Below are 21,027 nucleotides of genomic sequence, written 5' to 3' on the forward strand. Positions count from 1 at the left end.
AAAATCGTATCTTTCTTCTTTGTTCCATCAGCATCAAGATGGCTTCAATAAATATTTGACTTCCTGTAGATACAAAATAACTTGCTGTGATAATACGATGTGAAACTTGTATGATCGTCAACACTGGTTTTATTTTGAAGCCCGCCTACTGGAAGTCTCTCTTAATGACGATTGGCCAACAGCTTTTACATACATTACCAAAATTGTATTTAACTTTTGTATTAATGGAAAGGTTTATAAAGCCTGTGTACTGTAAGTACTGTACATTAAATTCACTTCCAAATGTTATAACTCAAATTAAAAACGGTATACCCTCCCTTGGACAAAAAAGAAACAGTCAGTGGAACCCTCCCATAAATATTGAACGGTCCTATCTCCATTTAATGGTTACCAGTCTGTGATAAATACAGTTAAGATGTCACTGTAGTTTATTAGTGAAAGTGTAAGGTTTCTTTTGTGTCTTTGAAAGCTGCGATTATGGCTGTCAAATTTAACTATTTAAAATTTATATTTTATTATTCCTGAAAGACTGTTGACAATGAAAATTCAAGTTTTGATGTTACATACTCTACAGTACAGGTAGATACATGGTGTAATTCATTCTTATAATTTACTAATGTGATTATCATCATAGTTCTGTGTGCCTGCTCAGCAATGGCAAAACACAGCTTGTAGTATTTCAGTTCTCAAACTTGATTTCTCAAGTCAGTTTTATACCATTGGTCCATACTGCACTGTTGAGTCTCTGTTGCTTGTTTCATGTTGCTGTCTAACATTAAATGTCTTGAATAATATTGCCTTGTTTCAGTTTTGATAAAACAATAACTTATAACACTTCAGTAAAAACATAATTTATAACACAAAACATAATTTCACCAACCACTTGTTTTTTGCCAGATGGGACAAATAATACAGAGCACATTTTATAAAACTTTGCAGAATGTGCTAATGCTCTAGTCATGACCAAGATGACTCAAACCTGGTTTCATAACTCAGGTGCTTGTTCAGTCCAAAAACTAATGTATTCCAATAATGTCTATAACCATCTCCATAATAGCAATTGTCATTAAAGAAAGTTTGCACCTTCACAACTGTCATTTTACATAGTGATTACCATGAGAAAAAACATTTCACTGTCCAAATGGACCCCTTGGTGAGAACATACTATAAGTTAATGAATTGGTAGTTTTCATTTTGCTTTTATTGAACTACATTTAAAAAGTGGCTCCCAACCATCGTAACCATCACGTTTCACAGTCTCCATTTTTCACGTACAGTAACTTCACACACACACTTCCTTATTCTGTCCCTTCTTACTCAGCAGGTCATTCTGCGTATTCTGGGGTGATCTGTAGGCGTAGTAACTCATGTTGTCTTTGCACTAGCATGGTGATATTGTTGCTGTGTATGGCCTTGTAGATCTCCTCGTTAGTGTTGACCTTGGCACCATTGATCTCCACCACAATGTCACCGGGCATCATGCCAGCTCTGTGAGAGGGCAGTGAATTAGCAGCAGTTTAGTGCATGTTCAATGGCCAAGTTTCCCACAAAAGCAGTTGTATGTATGGTAAACATCTAAAGCTTTCTTTGAGGTTGTGCTGTAAAACACTGATATAAAAGTATGTTTTCAGAAGTGATTAAAAGGATGACACTGACTTCTATTGAAATGAGGCTGTCACTTTGTCTGCACATTCCTATTTGAATACACAAGACAAATATTCTAAGGTTTGATTAATTCACTTAATTTTGTTAACTGTATTAAAGGGATAGTTCACCCCAAAAACAAATTGCATTCCTAAGCCAATAATTTGATGACCAGCAGTGGTTCCCTATGGAGACATACTGCTATATGTTACCCCTTATCTCTAAACATCTTTTACTATTTTGAAAAACGTTTAAAATAGTTCAAATAGCCGATCTACAAGCTCTCAACGTGGCAAATAAGTTAAATAAGCGCAAGATAGGGCTAAGAGTCTCCTTTGTGTCTCCATAGGGAATCATTGCTGGTCAATGCGACAATAACAAAGAAATATCCATGAATTCAAGTCTCCATGGGGTGAGTAATCAGTAATTTACCTCTTGGCTGGGGAGCCTATGTCGACCTCAACGATCAGAATTCCATGTGTAACATCTGCGAAGTTCTTGACTCTTAGCTTCAGCTCAGCGATAATACTGAAGAAAAGGCCCGTACGTGTCAATAACACAAGAAAATGTAGCAGATGAAATCACAGTTCAGTAGTGCCATACAAAGATAATCCATAACTGATCACCGTTTTACCTTGGAGTCAGGGTCAACATCTTCACACCAATATATCTGCGTTTGGTCTCTGATTCTAGGAAACAAATGAAAGAAAGAATGCATAAAATAAGTTATGGCATTTATGTTTAAAGGGATAGTTCAGATTTTTTTAACTTAAGTTGTATGAAATACTTGCCATTAAATATAGTGGTTGCAACTGTATTAATTGATTGCCCGAGTCCCATGGTGGGAGTTCTGCTCTGGTTTTGGTCAATATTAAGTAGTTCCGGTCATTTTGTGGGGGGCACTGGGGCCACGCAGTAAAAGTAAATTAATCCACAAAACGAATGTAATTTGTATTGTTGACCTATTTCTAAAATATTAGCGCGACTTTCGTTCAACTTTGACCCCTCTATCACATGGAACTATTTTTTGGGCGTAGTGATATGGACACAATAAACATAGTTCTGTGTGATAGAGGGGTAAAAAAAGAACGGAAGTTGCACTAATATTTTAGAAATAGGTCAACAATACAAATTACGTTAGTTTTGTGGATTCATTTACTTTTACTGCGTGGCCCCCAGTGCCCCCCACAAAATGACCGGAACTACTTGATATTTCACCAAAACCAGAGCAGAACTCCCACCACAGGACTCGGGCAATCAATTAATACAGTATTTCATGCAACTTAAGTTAAAAAAATCTGAACTATCCCTTTAATAGTGGGTGCATTTGGATATGTGCACCGGGAGCGCACTCACATATTAGTTTGTATTGCACAGTGGGCTATAACGCAACCAATATAATGTTTATTACTAGCCACACTGCATGAAAATCTTTACCACCTGGGTGGATGGTTCTGGAAAGCACTTAATGTTTTCCATTCATGGCTTGTCTTTTTCATTCACACTTACAAAAAGGCAACATGTAAAAACATTAGAAACTCTGGAGAAAGAAAAAACGAATACAAATATATAAAATAAATAAAAACATTAGGAACTTAAAACCAAAATGAAAATGTTTATAGAGAAAGTATAGTATTCTTACTGTTTTTGTCTGCGGCTTTTTCCAGGAACTGTCTTAGATGATCAGAGGGTATGGCAAAGGAGATCCCAGCAGTCACCTTCATGGTGTTTATACCAATAACTTCACCATCCTTAGAAGTGATGAGACAAAGTTATTTATTTCGCTTTACAGCAAGCATTAATACTTGTTTTTATAACTATGTTTTGAGCACTAACTGATAAAGTACTGAACATTTTTATATGTGAGCCTACCATATTTTAGTTTGAATTGTGTTACTCTATTCAAATGACAGCTGCCCTCATGTATCGTTTCCTAACAAACAACAATAACAACAAACTATGGTAGAATTCAGATCTTAGTTCATGTGTGCTTTAGCAGTATGTTAAGGTTAAGGTTATCCGTAAAGCACAGTTATCAACTCTCAACAAGGTATCCAGGTATCAAGAGGACCCCATTATTGCTTTAAATAACAAATAATTATAAAACATCCAATCAATTTGAAAAATCAATCATTGTCATATCAGTAACTTTACTAACTGTAAAGTATGTCAACATAAAGGAAAGCATCCTGAACAGACCTTTTTGAGTGTGATCAGCTGATCACCGAGAGGACATTTTTTGTGACTCACCAAATTAATCAAGGGACCTCCAGAATAGCCGAACTGGAAGACATAAATCAATCACATGTGAATCAACAATGGACTATGGTATAACTCAGGAGCAGTTTCTGAAACGCATCAGTCCTTATTTTCAACGTCCTCATGACAGGCAATGTGCAAACAAGAAAGCTGTAATAAGACAATGTGGACATATAAACCCAAGAGCAAATTGACAGACAATATAGCTTATCGTTGTTGTTGTCTGGCAGAAATGTTAAATCTCCAAATTTGTTTATTTTTTACTTTTTTTTTTTTAATGAATGAATGCCTTACTTCGTCGTACAAGGGTGTCTTGCAAAATAACTGATTCACAAGCTCAGCGTGTCAAGCTTCATCTAATTTATCAATTTCTGAATATTTTATCAAGTGAAAGTGGTTAATTGTGTCTCTGGGGTTTATAAATATTGATTAAATGAAGAGTATTAACGAGCTTGTGACTAAATAAAGCTACATTTTATCCATTGGATCGCAGGTTCTTTTTACCATTAGTAAATGGTAATTAAATATAGTTACCCAAAAAATAATGTATATAATAATGAGCGATGATATAACAAAAACAATGCTTACATCGATGGCAGCATCGGTCTGGATGTAATCCATGTTGGAGTTGTACCGGCCGAGCTCCTTACTGCTTCTCTGGACTGAGCTGACAATTCCGGATGTAATTGTATTCCGGAGTGAAAATGGGCTGCCCATGGCGACCACAAACTCCCCTTGCCGCACATCATTAGACCGCCCAATGGTGAGGGTGGGCAAGGGATGCTATGCAAGGAGGGGGGAGGAAAAGAGAGATTCAAGATTAATATATTTGATCATAATCTTTACATTTCATACCATGAGTACACAACAAAAGTACAATTATTTGGTAGATAATATAATATCTTCTTTATAGATCCTGTGGGGGTAAAAGACATCAGACACCAGTATTGAACAAATACTGATATAGTATAGAGCGTTGCAGTCCCGCCTCCTACCCTGGACCAGGAATTGAAACCCAATGCATTTTTCCCATAGACATTTCTTAAAGTATTTATTTAAAGACGGTTACGCCGCGGACAAAGCCAACTCGAGTCGTGACAACTCATGACAACACAAACAATATTTTGGACCAAACAAATAATTACAAAGAAGAAAAACAACAACAAAAGTGTTGTAACCTGCCGTTTTTTTCTTCTTTCTAATTATTTGTTTGGTCCAAAATATTGTTTGTGTTGTCATGAGTTGTCACGACTCGAGTTGGCTTTGTCCGCGGCGTAACCGTCTTTAAATAAATACTTTAAGAAATGTCTATGAGGAAAATGCATTGGGTTTCATTTCCTGGTCCAGGGTAGGAGGCGGGACTGCGACGCTCTATAGAGAATGCACAGTAAGCATGTCATTTCCTCAACATTGTAGAAGCAATAACAACAATCAATGATACTGGATAATTTGGGGAAATTAGAGAGAAGAGGGAAGGTGAAAGAGACACAAGAGAAATCAGAGTGAAAGAAAAAGAACGAGCCAGAGACCAGCCACTCCTTTTTCAGTACTACTGCGCTTGTTGTGTATGTGTGCTGTGTTCACTTGAATTTGGGAAGTGTCGAAGAGCACTGTCATATTATGGAAAATGGGTGCTGAATTAATCATTACATTTCCTTTCACACAGCAAAGTAAAATCCTCAGTCTCTGTATACTGCGGGACAACTTTGAAGATGGAGAGGGCCACTATAGTTCCACACTCAGAGGGCCACATTGTTATCGTAGCAAAAATAACCGATCTACAAGCTCAGCTATATTTGAATTGAAATCCTGAATTATTATTTTTTTGCAATTTTTGAATTGGAATCCTAAAAAGTAAAATGTTTTATTTACAAAGGGAGTCTACCAACGCGCTCAAGCCTGGAACGGCTGGTCTGGTGCATCACAGGAACAAGGATACATGTTGCAGAAGGAGAGGACTGGAGCAGCACGGACAATTTAAGCCTTTTTATTAGGTGCTAGTATACACATCAGAGTCATGACCCTGATGAAGTGCATGCAATGCATGCATTTAGTTATACTTATGTTAACTTTATGAACCTAAATGCAAATACAATGGACATAAAAAATGTAATTGTATCAGCTGAATATTAACCGATATGAACCTTTTTGGCATTAAGTGAAGGTGGGGGGGCGCATGTGGCCCCGGCCGGGCCGCCAGTTGCCCATGTGTACAGTATGGTGTACTGTATATCGACTGCATGTGTGATAAGTAGCTCATTGCTGTACCTTGGCACTGATCTTGATTGTAGCAATGTCTGCCACTTGATCCACATCTTGCACGGTGGCATGGTACGTCTCTCCATTAGTCAGCTTCACACGGACACACCTCTTGTTGGCCACAACATGGGCATTTGTGACAATTAGACCGTCACTGCTGATAATGAAACCAGAGCCGTTGGACATGGCCACCTCCCTTCCAGACAGTGGATGCCTGTGTATAAACAACGCAGGTAAAGCTTTTTAAGTTTATGCGTTTGTTTTATCCATTTGTAACTCTGAGTGCGTTTACAAACTAGAACTAATGCACACTTGTGGATTACTCAGCTTCCCCCCCCCCCCCCCCCATTCAGGCCCCCACCCCCAAAACAACAACAACAAAACAATCAAACACATCCGCAATGTAAATACACTCAAGCTTTTCATATTGTATCCTTTTTGAGTGGTGTAAACCACTCCTACAACTGGCTTTGTTAGTTTACGTGTCTGTTCGTACCAAAACAATGAGCATGGTTGCCATGGTCACCCAGTTCACATGGGTGTGATTTCATTACGTCAGACCACAGCTGATCAGTCTATATAAGACCTTACACCACTCCGTTCACACGGGTGTGATTTTTTTTACATGTATGTGCAAATATTTATGTTAATGTACATGTTTTTTTGGTCAATAAAGACCTGAAATCAATGAATCAATACAAAATTAACCCACATGCAATGTAAATTCCCCTTTTTAGTAACTCACCTGCCTACTATTTCAATGTACACAACAGCAGGAGTGGCTTTTTCCACCACATCAGCAATAAAGTTGTATTTATAACGGGGGCTGTCTGGTTTATAAGGAGAGGCACACTGGGCAGACAGAACAAACCGTTCAAGGATCGAACCAGAGACTGTGGTTCCTCTGTCTTGTTCATCATCATTGTCCCTGTTCAAAAGGGCCACAGAACCAAGTCCCAGCCCGAGGGCCACGGATCTGAAGACACTGTCCCAGGAAGAGCCACCCTGGCCACTTCCTGAAGTCCGCGTTCCTCTGTCAACAACAAGACATGCAGTGTTCCCATCGCTCCGTGAGATCTTCTGCTTACAGATGCTAAAGGAACTAGTCGTTTGGATCAACGTGTTGAAGGTGAGCCCGCCGTGGGGATCTTTAGGTCGCTGCCTCCTGAAGATCGAGAACAAACAACGGTTGACAGCATGAGATGCCATGTTGCATCACTTCACTAGCAGCTGCTCGTGAAACGTTTCGCTTGTGGTGACACGTCAGTGACGTCACCGTTACAACTGTCCGATTTGTATTCATTAAGTATTAAAACATGCTAAACCATTTACAGCAGATGTAAACGAAACCGAATAAAGTTGCCACTGTTGTCAACAACAGGGTACAATTTGACTTCGAGTTGTGACATGCGCAGTGCCGCCGCGGGGAGGAGGCCTCCCCCCGGAGGCGAGTTGGAGCGCTGTGATTGGTTGTCAGTGGAGTAGGAAGCGCTGGGCTGTGTTTTGGACCGCACACAAGTGTTTATGCCTACTAGTACTCTATGACTAGTACTAACCCTATCTCTAACTCTAACCTAAACATAACCGCAAGCAGGGGAGCAACGCACCCCTCACCAACCTTAATCCAAAAACTATTAACGTACCCCTCACCAACCTTAATCCAAAAACTATTAAAAAATCCGCGGTAGTAAAAGAGTAGTAAAACGAGCGCTCCTAAACCTGAGCTATCCTAGGAATAAAAAACTAGCCCCCCGGAGGCACATTCAAGAACTGCAGTGTTGCATTTTATTGTGTGGATTCTCAATTTCTCACCTAAATAAATGCCATAGGATAGGATTCTAATATTCAGTTACACTCATGCAATAAGTATCACATTTACAATCTGTTCAATGGACTTATTTGAATCAAATCGGAGCTTTTTTATTTGACGGAAACACACATTTACATGATCGATTAATTGAGTACAAAAGGACTCCAATGGGAACAAGCCATATGCTTACTTGGGTTTAAATCATAGTGTTATACCGGTAGGTTTAAATAAATTCTCGTAGCAGATTTTCCTGTGCTTTTTTCTGCAAAATGTTAAGTAAAGTATTCATTCGAACAATCAATGATGGTACACAAAGGGGTAGTGACGCATTCTACGCCAGGAAGTGTCGTCGCCTTCTCACGAGCCAATAGCGTAGCTTGTTATGCCATTTAAAAATCCAGTGTGAGTGACTGTGTAGCCTCGGTCCCAGGCTTACTTTTCTGCGAAAAGAAGAGCCTGGTCACAACGTAAGGCAGAGAAGCCTGTGTAACCAGCAAGCAAACTTAGCAAAGTCGCGATGCTTTGAATTGGTTAGAATAGATCATATGTTCATAGCATAAGGTAAGAATTGTTTACCTCTATTTGCATGAAGCGGTGGCGAATAGCATATTTTGTTTTCGAACTTTACACGCGAATTAAACGATAAAGCTGCGTTATTACTGGGAGAGTTGATGTATGCTAGCCAATTAGCTAGTTAGCGCTTCGCTTTCTCCGATGAATTCAATACATAGGACCACAATGGAAACAAGCCCTTATGGGCTTTTTGTCTTATCCCTTTAGCACCATTGCATAATCGTACCACTATACTATTTGCAACTGTTATAGTAGGCCTAATCCCCTTGGAACCTCGTGTGAGGTTCCAAACGAGGCTAGACTGGCCAATAAAGTATTCTATTGATCGATCGCCCCAACAAGTGAGTTTGTCAGTAGACCATAGAGTTAAAATAGGTTCAGATGCATGTGGAGTGCTAGCATACATTTGAAAAATGATTATTTCACCGTGCCATTGTCACTTGCAGGTATCGACGTTCGGGCGGACATGGACGCAATCTTATGATGTAAAGGAAGGGAGTAGCTACATTGTGCAACAAAGGGTTCTTGTCATATGTTCCATGTTCCCTCCATGGAGACACAACAAAGACTAATACTTTGAACATGTACCCAACAATCACACCGGACAAGAACTTCAGGCAGCTTCAGGGAAGCCGGACGACCCCCAACCGGCATATAAATGATGATTCAATGGCCTCTCAGTCTCCAGATATGTCCAGTGAAATTATATCTGTGTTCATGGATGATGATGGGACGTTCACTTACAATACAGATCTTGTGCCTCCCCCCAAAACCACGAACTGTATGCGACACACTATGACACAACATGACTCTCCTGCCAAGGTCTTTGCAAAGCTGAAATCCCAAATTCAAAGGGAGCGTCGTAATCTCACTGAAGTCACCTCAAACCATCCTGTGTTTGGGTCTAATTTATTGCCCAGTAAGTTGTCAATCATGTTTAATATTTATTCATGTTGGCCATCGTGTAAGACATGTAGACAGGACTTGTGTTTGCAGAAGCCAATATGAATCACATTTGAGCTTTAATATAATAACTAATGGTTTCACAGAGCCTCATCTTTCCTGTGAGAAACGTGTCTCTGAAGATGAAGTGCTTGACCTGAAGAGGGATCAGGAATTCAAAAATATTGGCAGTTCGACTGTGAGGAGAAGACTGATCAAGGGGCAAGGTGAGAATATAGTGAATTGCGGAATGTCTGCTTTGTATGAAAATGTTATCATTACCGAATACATCCTCGCAGTCTGTTTGTCCAGCAAATCCTGGTGCATCATTGTTTCTTCTTTTCTACATTATAGGAAATTAACTATTACATAAATAATATTTATATAATTTTTAAATAACTATTTGTCTGCTTGACTTGAGTCCAATCTTCTTTTGTGTTTGATTTTGTTAGGGTGCTGCCCTCAAATGGAAAAGCCAACCTCCGCTGTTTATAAAGAGAATGATGTGCCGGACACCGCCACCATGGGTTTGGGGTTTGGCCGTGTTGTAGGAAATGCTCTCCCTTACAATTTGGACATGACTGCAAGTCGAGCTGATGGTCCTGACAGCCAAACACCTGTTACAGCTGACCCACTTCTCTGCCACAACTTCCCACAGATATGCATTTCCAATAAAAGTGAGTTCATTTTGTCAAGTGGTGAAGAAATAATTACTTCATGCTACTCCCTGGTTAACCCCATGCTTCATATTTATTCACATCACTTTATTTGACTTTTGACACAGCAATGCCATAGTCAGTCTGGAAGAATTCACTGATAATTTCTGGTTTACAGATTTGTGGGTTAAATTGGAGAAGCTTCCTCCGATGTCTCCAGCCAAGCTCTTTGTTCACATTAAAGAGAACGAGAGGAATAGACGCATTCACAAAGCTGGATGCGGCACGACAACGATCCATCGGAGAGGTGAGGGAGTATTGGGAGATGTAATCAAGTGTAATGCCTGATCTTAAGTGTTAGATTAGATGTTCATGTAATACTAAATTACTGCTGGATTTTAAGATTGGACCTTGAGTTCTTAGGATGAATCCTCTGTTGTCATTCAAGTCAAATCCCTCAGGATGGCCCGGCTGTAGATCACTGAGTCAGTAATGATGGAAGTTGGAGATCCATGCCCCACCCGGCTATGCAATTGTGTGTGTGGTGTGTCAGGCCCAAATAAGGAGTGATTTCAGCTCCATATATGGACCCTGGGCAGGGGCCCTGTCCAGAGCCCGGACAAAGGCCTTTTGTGGTGGTTCTGGACAACCGTGGGTCCGACTGACTCGACACCGGGCACTGCACTCCCTGTGGTGGTGTGGAATGTGTCGAATTTGAACGGTTCTCAAGTTGCGTGCATTACAGCTGTACAGACAGACATGGTGCATTTATAGATAGATGATGAGACTCTAGCCCTGAGCCCTGATACAGCATGGCACTTTAAATGGAGCACAATTGGATTGTAGAATCGGCCTCAGGTCTTAATGGATTGGCAGATGTTTCCAAATACCTTCTAAATCAGTATTTTCACTTTTCCAAAAATAGCAGATGTGTCGGTGAGCCAATGCTAAAATCACACAGATGCTTTCCTAATTTTAAGGGTTTTTAACCCTGGCACTTCTATCTGATACTGGCATTCTGTGAGGGAGTGCTTTTATTTGAATGGAAACGGTAGATCTTTTCATGTGTTCTGGCGCTAAAGCTGCAGTCGCAAATCCAGCTTAAGTAAACAAAATGAACACTTGGTGTTTTTCTTTTTTCTCCGTAGGTCTCTTTCAGCCACAGGACAGGTCAACCTCCACAGCCTTTCATAAGGATGTGATGGAGCTCAAATCATCCATGGGTGATGTCAGATGTGTTCCTGGAAGTGCTGATCCCATCAGTGAGTCCAAGTTGGAAGGAGCCGATGACCCTGGTGAGGATTTCCAGCCTGTTGTGGTGGACCCACTTCTCGTCAGTTCACCAAGCATCTGCTTCAGGAAGAAGCGTGAGGGTGTGTTTAAATGGCCTGCAAAGCCCTCCATAAAGAGACCCCAAAAAGGAAAGGTGAGTAGACTGTGGATTTTAAGGAACTGCTCATCAGGGTCTTCATTTTTTAAATTGTAGAGAAATTCCATTCAACATTTTACGTGTTTACAAGACACATTTTTGATTTGTGAAATTAAAATTGCACACCTGTAGGCAATTCTCTATTTGTAAATCACAATGCATCCACAAGCCTAATAGCCTGCTCCATTTACTCCAGAAATTAACCATAATGAAACTGCATATCACTTTTAGCTTTGCGTGACTGAATAAATAATAGGGGTGTCAAAAAAAATCGATTAGAATCGCGATTCCGTTAGGAACGATTTTTTTTTTGATTTTTTTTTTTTTGTTAGTTACAGGAGTTTTCACTACATGGTGTCTGTGATATGAAATGTAAGATTACCCTAATCACAGTAAACATCATGTCTTCAGTCATTTTCAAGTTACTGTAGTCACTTCAGTTCAAGACTGGAGTAGATTGTGATGAAATCCTATGTATTGAATCGAGAATCATTTTGAATAGAAAATAGTTTTAAATCTGGGAAAAAAAATGCTTTTGAATTAAATCGTGACCCCAAGAATCGACACCCAAAGATTCACCGCCCTAATAAATAATATGCTATTTTAATCAATCTGTATGAAGCAGACGGCACACCGGATTGGACATTAGATTTGGTGCCACTTTAATGGCTCTGCTCAGTTTTACAAAGAAGCAGGCGCTCTAGTCTGAAGTCTGTCCGTGTACTGCTCTGATTCAGCATAAACAAGTCATGGGTCGTTGAGCTAGGATATCTTCGTATGATATGAACACAAATAATTTGAACGTGTGTATATATAATTGAAATGCTTTTTGGTCAGATAAATTTGTTCAGAGTTGTGGCCAACTGGTCATATTTCAATTTGAGTGCAAAATCTGTCTTATTGGAACATTTGGTGAGCAATCTCCCCCCCCCCCCCCCCCGCTTTGTAGGTCATTGGGGTTTATTTAACAGGTTGGATGCTGAAATCTAACTCTGCTGGCCTGTATGTTGATGGAATCCTCAAGTAAGTATAGTAAATTAAGCTTCCTTTGATAGAATCTTGTTTACATTCAAACTGTTCGCACATAAGCTCGTGTACAGTGTGGTGTCTCAACTTGCTCAGCCTTGTAACATAAATGGAGATTAAAGGAATATGACAATATTCTAATTTAAAAAAATAACTAAATGCCTGCAAACATGTAGGCTAAATGCCTGCGATCAGTAAATTATTGAAAAATACATTGGCAGTTCATGGGTGTGTGTAATGTAGTGTGTAAATGAAAAGACACAGAACACATGGTGGACAGTTCCAATTTCCCTCATGCCCCTTACTTATAAACACTTAAACCCCAGCATAATTCCGTATACTGGAGAACACTTGCTGAAAATGGCTGATCTTTAAATATCTGCTCCATTCCAAACGGTGAGAAAGCACTACTGTTTGATATTCTAATTGGGCTGCTTACTAATGATGTTTGGAGTGGACTGAGGGATCCCCTGGTATCCCTCACCACACCAGACCCAAGGTGACGATCCCTCCAGCTCTGCCCTACCCCAGCTGCAGCCACAACAGGCAGGGTGGAGAGGGTCACATTTTTACGTATATTTCCTTCACAGGGACGACAAGCAGCCTTGGCATAGTAGTGTCATTGTGGAGAGGCTTTCCAATACTGTGCTCAAGACAACCTCTGCAAACACGTACATTTTGGTGGGCAGGATGGCCATGTCGATGGACTCTGGTAAGTCGGCTAAGAACATTTCAGACTACTTCGTGCAAACATAGAAATGAAACCACCAATGAAATGTGACAGCAAAGTGGATGCATATAGTGAATGAAATAAGTTATGATATGTTGTCCTTGTCCTATAGAATTACCACAGTGGCTTTTAAAGAAGTTTGCTGATGGATTCCCTGAAGACTGGAGATTGATTTATGATAAGTTCAAGTCAGAATCAATAAGGTAAGTTGAATTCAGTCCATGTATCCAGGAATAGTGTCATTTTGTTGTTAATTGACTAGTGTTTTGGCATATAGTTATATATGACACTGGCTCCTGATCTACCAGTTATTAATCCTGTTAATGATCATTCCTGTCGCAGAGAGAAGAGCAGTAAAGTTGTCAACCAGTCTGTGAAAGTGAAACCGCAGAAGACAAATGTTCGCCGCACAGGTAAGTACAGATAGACACATGTTCATGTGAACTAATTGTTCAGTGTGCCAGACTTCATTCCATGTAATATGACAAGACACGCATGTGTTCACTGTAGCACAGCTCACTGAAGCCCTTCCAAGTTATCCAGAATGCTGCAGCAATCAACCTCCAGTCCCAAGAGTTTCCCTCCACTTCCCAGTTGCTGCCCACACCCAGTACGAAACACTGCTGTTGACATAAAGTAAAACATTAGTTGTGTGAATTGGCATTTGGCACTGCCCTCAAAATTCAATTTGATTCACCGAATCAATTCGAATAGATTCTACGATGCATTGCAATGCAGCACACTTTTCTATATTACTGTACAACCTTTAGAACTATATATATATATATATATATATATATATATATATATATATATATCTCCAGTATTATAATTATATTTAGGCATCAATTATTGATTATATCACATTGCTGCCCGAGGTGTGGTTGGAGAAAGGGCCTTTCTGTGTGGAGTTTGCATGTTCTCCCCGTGTCCCCTAGGGTAGGTACCCTCACAAAAAACATGCAGTAATCCTGGTCTCTAAACTACCTCTCCCTGGCCAGCCGGGGTGCCTGATGGAGGGGAAAGGAACTGGCCGGAATAACGTGTTCCTTCCACACGGTACGTCCGGCCAGGGAAACTCCCCTATCAGGTGAAAAGAAGCTTGAACTCCTCATGCATTGAAGGAAGCATTAGGTCAGTCCTCTGCCCCCCCGGTTGGCAGAGGAAGTGTAGTGCCCAGGATTACTGGGTGAAAAAATGGGTTGCAGAATCGTGGGATAAAAATTAAGAAAAAAAAGAAATCACATTGCATTGCTGCAAGGCCGAATCACGATGCATTGCTGAATCGATTATTTTTGACACCACTAAAAAACATGGCACCCCTATACCCTCAGGACATGAACTACAAACCTCCTGCAAATTTAGATCACCTAAGCCAGAGGTTATTTTTTTTGCTGATTTACATCAGATTTTACTAGTAGCCGACTGTCAATGCAGTGTGGAGTTTCAACGGCAACCTTTTCACACCTTTCAACCGACTGCCAGACTTCATTTGACTGCCACTCTATAGTACTCTGGTGTGTGACACAGAAAGGCTGTTCAAGCCTTTACTAAAACGCACTGGACAATGCTCCACAATCCACATGTCGTCCTAGACTTTTCTTCATCATGGCTCCCAAACGGTGGAATCTAACTATAAATGCGCCACGTCTGTGTTTGTACGGTTGTAATGCACGTAAGTTGTGAACCGTTTGCCCCACCGACTTCAAATTTGACACACGCGTTCCACACCCCCACAGGGAGTGCAGTGCCCTAGTATACACAAGCGACTGTTCTCTACACTGCTTCCCCCCGTTCCCCTGTCGAGAAAGATAAACATCTCCGCATGGAAGTAGTATAGGGAAGTCTGTCGCGGAATATATACTCCCCTTGCACTTCCAATTTTAAGTTGTGCTATGAAGACGAGCCTCTCTTCAGACGCCACCTTGCCCCTCAAGTTGCGTTGTGTAAGTTGTTGTTGGTTTCTAAAAGGAACAAACATCATAATATAGCTAATTAGCAAACCATACTGCAGCTTATAACAAACTTATCAACTATATAAACCTTAAATCTATATGTAGAACAATTTCTTCTTCACATTTCTCAGTACACACTGACATCTGCTGACATCCTGATGGCATTATTAAATAGCTGAATAATGTAGCTACAGCAGACCACTGGCATAGTTGAAATAACCCTCAACTCAACTTCCTTCTTGTAACCCTTTTTTGATACATTAGTTCATGTTTGTATTATTTAGGTTTGTTTTAAGTTAAAATCATGAATTGTATTCTGAAACTCAAGAACCTTTTAGATGGAGACTCTGGTATTGTAGTAGTACTGTCCATGTCTTAAGTACAGTTTATATATATATTTTCTCTTCTCCAGCTGTCTCCTCACACTCCTGTACACCTACGTCCTCTGCGAAGACCCGAAGTGGCCGTATGATAATCACCCCTCTAGATTATTGGAGAGGTGGGCGGGTCATCGTGGACAAGGACATGAACATGACCATTCATGATTCCTATGAGACAACTGTCTCTCTCCCAGTAAGCTACTAATACCTTGACATTGAACACTCTTTGCTCTTAGACACGCTTGATGTAATTTGCTTATTTTACTGACTTATTTACACACTTGATGTAATTGACTTCTTTTACTGACTTATTTCAACGTCTTTTTGCAGGAAGTTCAGGCAGAGGTAACAGTTTCCCGGTCCAACTGTGACGGTAAGCATGCATGGAAGTACAGTAGCCTAGTATAATGTCAGATATTGGGTGTATTTTGAAGGTATTTTTAATACTTCATTAGTCAAACCTGCATATTGTCAGCTGAAAATTGCTTTGTAAGGACTGTACATAGGTTTCTATAATGTTTTTTTTTGCCTATGGGTGGTGCTATAGGAAAGGCTATGGGGCCTGTCTCATGCTCTGGTGCAATGAAGGTGCACAGCAAGTTTCATGCTAATTCAGCCAGTACTGTCCAAGATGTTTTGTTTGGGCGAATGGACGGATCAACAAACCAATAGTTAGATCCACACTAAAAAGTACATGTTTTCTTCAATGGTTGTAACTTGTGTGAGACTAAACTAGACCAGACTATACTAGACTGTATGAATTAAGGCTTTGTTACTCATTGGTTCACTCTGTGTTTTCTCTGGATATTAGAAGACACGGTGTCAAACGCCAGTGAGATGGCTCCACTAAGAAAGGTAAAACCGCCACCTCGCCACCGTAACGGAGCCAGGGCCAAACCTGATAAACAAACTGGAGGACACAACGAGCCACTGAACACTGACTTGAGCATCCCAGAGGGCTTTTCTCGCAGATCAACATCTATTGCAGGAATTACGGCCATGCAGCCCACATTGTATACAGACTGTGTACCTGAAGCCAGCTCAAGGCAGAGGTCTATAAACCCAAAGAGACAGTCTACAAGAAAAGATCCTCCCATTAGTGATCAAGCATCAGATTCAAATGATGACTCTTGGGCACCACCACACAGCCAGATTAAGGGCACCAAAGCTTTCGGAGAAACTGGATCTAGGGCCAGGAAAAATGTAAACGACGCTAAAGTAAAGGAGGATGATGAGGACCAGTGGTCTGAGGCAGAGCTGGCAAGGCTGAAAAAGTAAGTTTTTCTTACAACCACAGAAAGAGATGGGTCTCATTCACAAGTTCTTCAACTCTTATTTGCTCATGTTCCTGAGAAATGAGCCTATTGAACAACGTAATGGCCATTCATTTTGAGTCCCATGAGTCCCAGATAATGACTATAAATTGTTTAGTGTGTGTGCCTGTTCATATTGATTTGCACACTGTGGATCAAAACAATAAAAGGCATGCAGATGTTTTATTCACGAAAGTGTAAATGGTGAATCACTGCATCATGTTTGTTGGTTGAAGTCGCCATTTTTGCAGACCAACACTGTTCACTTAAGTATGTACCTAAGACTGTATGTGTGTTGTGTAGGGCTGTCAACCTGTTCCCAAATCATTTGGGAAGTTTCTGGGATAATGTGGCTCAGATGGTTGCAACACGCTCTGCCGAAGAGTGCCAGAGAGAGCACATGTCGCAGGGAGTGGTCATCACAGGCCGAACCAAGAAAACCAAAACCTCCAGGAAGAAAGAACCTGTAAATGAGCCAGGTATGTATGCTGCTCCATAAGCAGTGTTTCTGTTTGAGTCAGGTGGTTTAGGTTGCTTATTGAAGCTGGGTGAGGCTGATTTTCTTATTTAAAAAAAAAAAAGGAAGGAACCCCAAAATGATTGGCTGTGGTCCCCAGCTCAAAATATTTTGTTCCAGGAACCTATTATTCATAGGGACTTGCTGATGTATTTGCACTGTTTTTCTTGATAGGAAGTTATTTGATCAAATCTTTGGACATCCATTGTTAATTTCTAGGCCTATGGGAGTGAGACAGAAAACTATATAGAGTCTGGAAGTGGAACTACACCACCCGAAATCCGAGTAAGGAAGCTGCCATTTCCGATCATTTCTGCTAAGCAGAAAGCTATATATGCTTAGGTAATTTCTATTTATATTAGGATAAATCTGTGGGACTATCGCTTACTCATGATAGGGCTTCCGTTGCGCCAGACTATATGACAGAAGCGTTTGGAAATTGCGAGAGGCAACAGTCTGGCTATGCGAGAGCCAACGCAAGGTAGTGCCATTGCATTTAGAGCCTGTAGCCCAAGGGGGCTGGATGGTCTGATTGACTGAGACCCAACCAGCCTCCTTTGAGAGGGTGAGGGAGAGAGACCTCCCATTGCAGCTGCACTTAATTTATCATACGGCAAACTGCAATTATAAGATGTTTCTAAAAAGGACATTGAGGAGCTGGCAAGATGACAATGCTGTTTGTGCCTCTTGTCGACCCATTTCACAGGACCTCCCAAGATAACTGCTGGAGTTGGAACCTTGAAGAGAAAGCAGCAAGTTCGTCAGCTTATTAAGGCCATGCCCAAAGAAGACTATGATGATGCGTTCACTAACGCTTCAATGTTTGCTAATGTGTTCCAGGTATTTATTTTAAACAGTAGCTCTTACTTGTAGTTATTATAGTGTGTAATATATGATGTGAACATTTTCTCTGTCTTGCTACACAGTTCCCTGCCACCTTGTCTGCTGACGAGTCGGACGACGAGTTTGTGTTTCCAGGTCTAGAGCCGGTGACCCCGGGGACATCATCATCAGGCTTCCCTACAGTAAAGACCCCTCTGTGTCACCACATCACTGAAGATATGTTGGGGTCTGTCGACAGGTGAATGAAGCTGAATTCTATCTAAGTGCTGACTTTCTGTGGTGTAAAAGCATATACATTTTTTTACTTTACTGGTGAACAAAAAAAATCCCCTTGAGCGCTGAATCTGTCTTGGAAGAAGACGGGTGAATTTATCTTTATACATATAACCACCTGACTACTATAATCCTCATTTACATATGATCAGTCTGTCCAAACTGTGCAATGGGGAGGATAATCTAGTTGCACCCTATGGCCTTGGTTAATGACATGATTACAATGTTGTAACTTTTCTCTCCATTTGAAGGGATAATGATGACCGTTCTGTTTATCGACTTCAAAAACGAATGAAGAAATGCCGGGCTAATGTCCACTGTGCTGTAAAGGTACAACTTTATGATGATAAGAATAATCATATACATTTATCTCATGGTGGTGTTGCTTGCTGAAAATGACTTCCATTAGCTTAATTGCCATTGTTGGCAAACGTCACTTTTTTTTATGATGTATGAATTGAATTCAGAGGCATACTTATTTCAATTGAATATCATATGCTAAGTTCTTAATGTACGTTTCCTCTTTCAGGATATCAAAGTGAAAAAAAGTGAGAAAAGACGTCTTATTGGAGGTGGGTTTTTCGATAGAAAATGTCCAATATAAATTTGTAGCAGATAGAGCCCTAGTTGAAGTGTTTTGTCTGTCAGAAATCTATGTCAAACTGGAATTCTACGTATGTTACACAGACTCACTAAAATGAGCAATGTTAAACTGATGCTGTCCTTTTCTACTAGAACACAATTCCTTCACGGTCAAGGAGACGAGACCAGATTCAGAATCAGCTGAAAGTGGAGAGGAGGATTTTTACTTTGATCTGGACTGAAATGTTTTCTTAACTATTTTAATTGTTTTAATTTTACTTTACTTTTTTTTTTTTTTTTTTAGATTCCAAATAAAGCATTTCTTTAAATAAACATGACTGGAATCTGAATGACTGATTTTGTTCTGTTCTTATTCTTAAAGAGATGATCTGTAACTATTTCATGTAATGCAAGGTTTCCATTTCAAATTTGGTATATACGGTAAATAAGCGATGGCTGATTGAAATATTAACAGTTTGCAAAATGGGTACATTTCATATGAAAGCACAACTCTATACAAAGACTGGACGACACACTAAAAGCATTACACTTGTTTACAACAGCGTCCACCATTTTCAATTCATCAGAACATTTAGAGACACATATACACTTCTATATTAAAAAAAACAAATCATGTAAGGAAAATAAACTAACAGTAAGGGAGTGCGATTCAGATTCTACAAGGGCCAGTTTCAAATTGCAGCTGTCTGTAGGTGCCCTTTGAGAGCTGTTTTGAAGGAGTCAAGGGATTTACATGTCTTAAACCCAGCTCCCTCAGGGTACATCAACCGTTTATAGTCTAGAAGGAAAAGCAAACGCTTGATTTGAGTCCGATTAATACATCGTAGACTGTCCTGGCTGGTCTACAAGCTCCTTGTAGGCCTACTGTATGTCGGGGTATTTTCGATCTCGTCTTTGTATCAATTAAATCTGAGTCTTGGCAACGTGCAGGTCATTTAACATTTTTATGTCCCAAAGTCAGGTCATTAAGGTGAAAGCACGTGTCTGCTAAATGTTAACTTTTATGAACAGGTCTAGTTTGGTACAATTCTGAACAAAAAATAAATACGCTGCTCCTTGTGCAAAGTCAGTCAGTGATGTGCTTTCAATCATGTATACCTCGTTGAAGACTGCAATAGACCCTGCAACTCTCTGGAGAGGGAGAATCTGGGTGGGAATGGAGCCAAGAAGAGATGAAATGTGTGAGTGGGTGTTGGTTTCACCTTCTGCTGTACATACAAGTCCAAATGGAAAGAATTAAGACTTTGTTAAACTATTTGTATTGTTCTGAAAAAAATAAATAAAGAATGAATCTTTGACCTGTTAATGATGCTATATTTAGTTTTTTGTGGGAAAGCACCTTTATTTACAGAATAAACTGAACAAATCAGAAAGCACATTCTGTTAGTTATTTCTGATCATATGAAAATACAAGTCAGTCATGCTGCATGTGAGATAATAACCCAAACAGACAATAGCACTTGGTCAAGTACAGACATTACAGAATTCATAGGCATTAGCCTATCTATAGGATATGGCTATGTTTTTGCCTATAATGACATGCAGTAAATAGGGTCACGCTAGATTTAAAGAGCCTTATAATTTCACCATTTCACTAGCTAAAAGTTAGCCCAATGAGAGAATGTTTAAGAAAGAATGATCCGAACGATTTAACGGGACTATGGCTATGGGTGGGTTTATTTCAGAGTTCTGGGGGCCTGGAGCTCCTAGAAATCAACACAAGTTGGAGAACACAAAAATACATTTTACAAAATCATCTCTTCTGAATGTCTCTGACAAGTTGCGGCGACATCAAAGGGTTAAGGCATGCACCTG

At 40.1% G+C, this 21,027-nt stretch overlaps 2 protein-coding genes across 2 annotated transcripts; one reads left to right on the forward strand and one right to left on the reverse strand.

Moving 5' to 3' along the window:
* Nucleotides 1–452: 452 nt before the first annotated feature.
* On the reverse strand, nucleotides 453–7,591 carry LOC306942751 (serine protease HTRA2, mitochondrial). The gene is made up of 8 exons (XM_079528808.1): nucleotides 6,908–7,591; nucleotides 6,172–6,376; nucleotides 4,492–4,686; nucleotides 3,895–3,927; nucleotides 3,287–3,395; nucleotides 2,279–2,333; nucleotides 2,077–2,172; nucleotides 453–1,488 (listed from the first exon to the last, which is right to left on the reverse strand). The coding sequence occupies exons 1-8, from the start codon at nucleotides 7,369–7,371 to the stop codon at nucleotides 1,326–1,328; spliced, it is 1,320 nt and encodes a 439-aa protein (XP_079384934.1). The 5' UTR covers nucleotides 7,372–7,591; the 3' UTR covers nucleotides 453–1,325.
* Nucleotides 7,592–8,393: 802 nt separating this feature from the next.
* Nucleotides 8,394–19,539, forward strand: LOC306941955 (mis18-binding protein 1-like). The gene is made up of 19 exons (XM_079527598.1): nucleotides 8,394–8,533; nucleotides 8,992–9,464; nucleotides 9,595–9,714; nucleotides 9,940–10,164; nucleotides 10,322–10,450; nucleotides 11,292–11,569; nucleotides 12,522–12,595; nucleotides 13,189–13,310; nucleotides 13,441–13,531; nucleotides 13,671–13,741; nucleotides 15,696–15,856; nucleotides 15,994–16,036; nucleotides 16,475–16,937; nucleotides 17,280–17,455; nucleotides 18,200–18,333; nucleotides 18,420–18,574; nucleotides 18,861–18,939; nucleotides 19,139–19,181; nucleotides 19,345–19,539. Exons 2-19 carry the CDS (start codon nucleotides 9,128–9,130, stop codon nucleotides 19,431–19,433), a joined length of 2,790 nt encoding a protein of 929 aa, XP_079383724.1. The 5' UTR covers nucleotides 8,394–8,533; nucleotides 8,992–9,127; the 3' UTR covers nucleotides 19,434–19,539.
* Nucleotides 19,540–21,027: the final 1,488 nt, after the last annotated feature.

Source organism: Electrona antarctica, assembly GCF_951216825.1.
Source record: "Electrona antarctica genome assembly, chromosome: 18".
NCBI classification, from domain to species: Eukaryota; Metazoa; Chordata; class Actinopteri; order Myctophiformes; family Myctophidae; genus Electrona; species Electrona antarctica.

Bases quoted from the DNA above. Each gene is read 5' to 3' on its own strand.
- LOC306941955 (XM_079527598.1), top strand. From the start codon at position 9,128: ATGTACCCAACAATCACACCGGACAAGAACTTCAGGCAGCTTCAGGGA. The intron at 10,451-11,291 runs GTGAGGGAGTAT...TTTTCTCCGTAG, and splicing joins GACAACGATCCATCGGAGAG to GTCTCTTTCAGCCACAGGAC. The intron at 18,575-18,860 runs GTGAATGAAGCT...CTCCATTTGAAG, and splicing joins ATGTTGGGGTCTGTCGACAG to GGATAATGATGACCGTTCTG.
- LOC306942751 (XM_079528808.1), bottom strand. From the start codon at position 7,371: ATGGCATCTCATGCTGTCAACCGTTGTTTGTTCTCGATCTTCAGGAGG. The intron at 3,928-4,491 runs GTAAGCATTGTT...TATGTCTTCCAG, and splicing joins AGACCGATGCTGCCATCGAT to TTCGGCTATTCTGGAGGTCC. The intron at 2,334-3,286 runs GTAAGAATACTA...TTTGTTTCCTAG, and splicing joins AAAAGCCGCAGACAAAAACA to AATCAGAGACCAAACGCAGA.